General features: G+C 58.5%; 1 protein-coding gene across 1 annotated transcript in view; it reads left to right on the top strand.

Moving 5' to 3' along the window:
- The window catches only part of FBLN1 (fibulin 1), a 66,621-nt gene that overhangs the window by 4,331 nt on the left and 58,299 nt on the right, over positions 1 to 3,991 (top strand). Inside the window, exon 4 of the mRNA XM_015593600.2 lies at positions 2,109 to 2,241. Coding sequence (XP_015449086.2) covers positions 2,109 to 2,241 — 133 coding nt within the window. The remainder of the gene's footprint in view (positions 1 to 2,108; positions 2,242 to 3,991) is intronic.

The following is a 3,991-nucleotide window of genomic DNA, read 5'->3' as shown; positions in this document are numbered from 1 at the left end:
GGCTAAGCGGCTTTGCCGCGGGGCGCTGTGGGCTGCTGGGTGGAGAGCTGCCGCGGGAAGGATGTGTGGGAAGCTCTCGCGCCCCATCCTGGACTTTGCATCTATGTTGGCGTCTAGAGCGGCATGCTGCCGGCCAGCAGGGACGAGGATGTAAATCTCCGTTTAAGAATTCTTGAAAAATCAAAGACTTACAGACCTAACAGAGAAAGAGAAAGCAGGACACGTGGGTTGATTGAATTGACGAGGAGGCCACGGAGTTGGGATTCATGGAATGTCGGATGCGTGAGAGCTAGGACTCTGGCTCCCGAGCGTGGCTCGGTGCTGAAAGGTCGGAGGGCCTGCCGGCAGTTCTGGAGCGGAGCTGGGAGCCCAATCCAGGGGGTTCTGTTTACAGACCGAGCCGCGACCCAGGCTGGGTTTCTGGCTGTGCGACCTGAGCCAGCTCAGAGCCTGAGTTTCCCCAAGTATAAAAGGAGGACCCCACTACCTTCCTTTCAGGGTTGTGATAATGATCAGAGGTAAGGGAAGAAGCACAAAACCCAAGCCCTTCCTCTCCCCATCCCTGAGGCCTCTGTGTGGGCCTGGCACACAGTAGGGCTGCAGCCAGCTTTTGTTTTCATTGTAATAAAATACACGTTAACAAATTCTACCGTCTTACCCATGCATAAGTGCACAATTCAGTAACTTCCCACTGTTGTATGACCCCACCATCCATTTCCGGAACTTGCTCATCTTCCCAAACTAAAACTCTGTCCCCATTAAATACAACTCCCCCGACTCCCACCCCAGCCCCTGGCAGCCACCATCCGACTTCCTGTCTCTGTGAATTTGACCCCTCCAAGTCCCTCATCTGAGTAGAATCACACAGTATTTGTTTCCCTGGTTCGTTTCATTCAGCGTGGCGTCCTCGAGGCTCCATCTGTGTTGTAGCGTGCACCGGGAATTCCTTTTCAAGGCTGAATAATATTCCACTGTATGCGTAGACCACGTTTTGCTTATGTGCTGCGGTGAATATGGGTGTGCAAATATTTGTTCGGGCCACTCTTTTTAATTCTTTTGGGCGTATACCCAGAAGTGGGATTGCCGAGTCATATGGTAATTCTAGTCATCATTTTTTGAAGAACCTCTAGACAGTTTTCCATGGCAGCTGTACCGAGTTTCATCCCCACCAACTGAGCACGAGGACTCCGATTTCTCCACCTCCTCTCCAATACTTGCTGCTTTCTATTCAGCTAATATTTTTTTGAATGGATGGGCGCACGCATGCGTAGCTGGTTGCTCTCCCTGACAGTTTACTCAAGTGCTTGTTATTTGAAAGCACGAGTGAATTATGCAGTAGCACCGGCCAGACGAACCCAGTTCTGGAACACATGGAAGCTGGGAGCAGAGCCCCCCCGGGGTGGAGGTGGGGGGAGGACAGGCTGGAGGCTGCTGCCCAGGGCCAGAGGCGGCCTGGCTGGGAGGGCGCGGAGGCCAAGTGGGCCCACCCTCAGGACAGGCGCAGCCCTGGTGGCTCCTTCTGCCCTTGCTGGCTTTGGCTGAAGCCAGGGTTATTTTGGGTCTGGTGGGAGCCACACCTGTGACTCACACCTCCTGCCTGCCTGCTGGCTGGCAGGGCTGCCGTCTGTCACTCTGGCCTTGGGCGAGCCACTCTACCTCTCTGGAGCTATTTCCTCTGAGTCTGGAAAATGGAGATGAGTGTTCAGACGCATTCACCTTGGTGAGGGATGAGAGGGTCTGGCCCTGAGTCAGCAATCAGCTGTTCTTGATTTGTAAACAAGCGGGAACATTTTGCGGGTGAGACTCGGAGCTCAGAGAGGGGAATCGGGGCTCTGGTGGCACAGCTGGGTCTCTTGACACCATCTTGGGCTCGGTCTTTCTAACTAGACACTTATTGAGCACCTTCTGTATGCCAGGCATTCTGTGTGTGTCTTTGTGTGTCTGTGGGTGAGTGGAGGTGGGTCGAGGAAGGGGGGGGACACCCAAAGGTGGCAGAGCTCCCATCCCGAGGGGCTGCTGCTCCCAGGCCCTGTGCACGGCCTGGCGCCCGCGCCCCCCCGCCCCAGGGATTCTCGGCCCCCGGCCCAGCGAGCCCCCTCCGCCCGCAGGATGATGCAGGAGCTGTGCTGCCGCAACCAGCTAGAGGAGCTGCTCTGCGCCGCTGGGATCAACCTGGCCGGCGAGGGAGACGGCTGCCCCGCCCCACACGACAACGCCAGCCTCGCAGCCATGTTCGTGAAGGTGAGCCTCTGCGCCCCCGACGGCAGGCCCCGGGCCCCTCCCAGCTCAGCAGCCACTGTCCATTAGCAGGGGGCCTCGGGGGCTCTCCGCCTGTGCCCCAGCTCCATGCCCCCTTTCCTTTGAGAAGCAGGGGGTGCCCGGCCCAGGAGGGAGGAGGGACCACTGAAGTCTCCTCGTCTCCTCCATTTTAATCAGTAAACCCCAGACCACACCCCGGGCTCAGTCCGGCACTAGGGAGGCAAGGAGGGGGTGACTAGCCCCGCCCTGGGCGCCTCCAGTCCTGAGGCTTCGAGTAGGAACCCAGGGGCCAGAGCAGGGCTTACCTGGGCTCAGGACCCCCCAGAACCCTCTTCTCGGTTCAAGCTATGTACCCCGCCCCGCTCAGGAGGCCCGCAAGCTTCTCTGCCCTCTGGGGCTAGTTGGAGCCCAGAGCTCAGAAAGGGCCCCCACTAAGGCCTCTGATAGCATGACCTCTGTAGCCACCCTAGAAGAGAAAACCGAGGTTCAGGGAGGCTCACGTGCCAAAGTGTCTGGGGGTATCTGGTGAGGCAGAGCTAGAAGTAGGGTCCATCAGGCCTAGGGAGAGTCCTGCACTGCAGGTAAGCTTTGAGTAAATGATGTAATCCATCGTGGGACCCAGGTCCTGGCCAGGTCACTCAGGGTCCCCACCGTGGTGGCCGGCGTGCATCTGCACGTGGGTGTGGGGAAGCCCCCGACAGCGCCCCAGGTCTGAAACCGCATGGACACTAACGAGGTGTCCAGGCTGCCCCTCCCTTGCCACCTCCGGAGGGGAGAAAGCAGGCCGGCCGGGGCTCAGGGTTGGAAAGCATCCTGGTCGGCGGGGTTTCCACTGGGGGTGCCAGATGACGAAAGGGAAGTTCCTGGAAGAAAGATGCCCTTTTCTCAGAGGGGGGGGCGCCGGAGCCGTTCCGGGGAGTCGGAGTCGGGGCGAAGTTTGGGTGGCGTGAGGGGCTCTGTGGGTTCTTTTCTGGGGAGTCTGTCTCCATGCAGATTCGGGTGTGGGGGGAGATCCCCACGTGAGGAATTGGGGGTCCAGTGTCCCTCTGCCTCCCCTCAGGCATCGTGCCCTTCTGTGGGAGGAGGCAGCTGACACCTGAGCCGGGCAGGGCAGGGTAGTCTGCTGGGGGGCGGGGGGCCCTGGGGGCTGGTCCCTTGGGCATTTAGTGACTGCCTCCTGGGCAAGGCGGGGCTCTGCAGACACCGTCTGCCTGGCGGGATAGCTCTGGCCGAATCTCCAGACTTAAGAGAAAGGGAGGTATGGGAACAGCATGGGGCATTCTAATGGAATGGGAATGGACAGCGCTGGCAAAGAGTGATGGGTGTTCCCGGGAAGGGTGACTCGTGTCCCACAAGGTGACGAGGTAGCTAAGGCTCTGCTCTTTCTGGCAGCTGAGGTTGAGGCATGAGCAGGATGAGAGACCCACCAACCTCCGCAGAAGCAGAAGCAGAGCTTTGCCTCCCGGCTCCTGCTGTGGACCTTTTGGAAAGTCCTGGGCTCTTAGGATAATAAGGACTGAAAGGGTTTTTCACACGTCAGGGTGAATATCGCGAGGATTCTGATATGACTTTTGGGAACACTGGGGTCCAGGTGACAGGCAGAGACTCTGTCCCTCGCTTGATGACTTGTCTTGAAGTTCCTGTGTTTTTTAAATGCATGATGCCACCCTTGCCACCCTGGGCGCAGTAGAGAAGCCTTAGACCGTGCAAGGGGAATGGAGCAGGCGGCTCT

This window comes from Pteropus alecto, unplaced genomic scaffold (assembly GCF_000325575.1).
Source record: "Pteropus alecto unplaced genomic scaffold, ASM32557v1 scaffold157, whole genome shotgun sequence".
Taxonomy (NCBI): Eukaryota; Metazoa; Chordata; class Mammalia; order Chiroptera; family Pteropodidae; genus Pteropus; species Pteropus alecto.
This window is presented reverse-complemented; position numbering and strand designations above follow the sequence as displayed.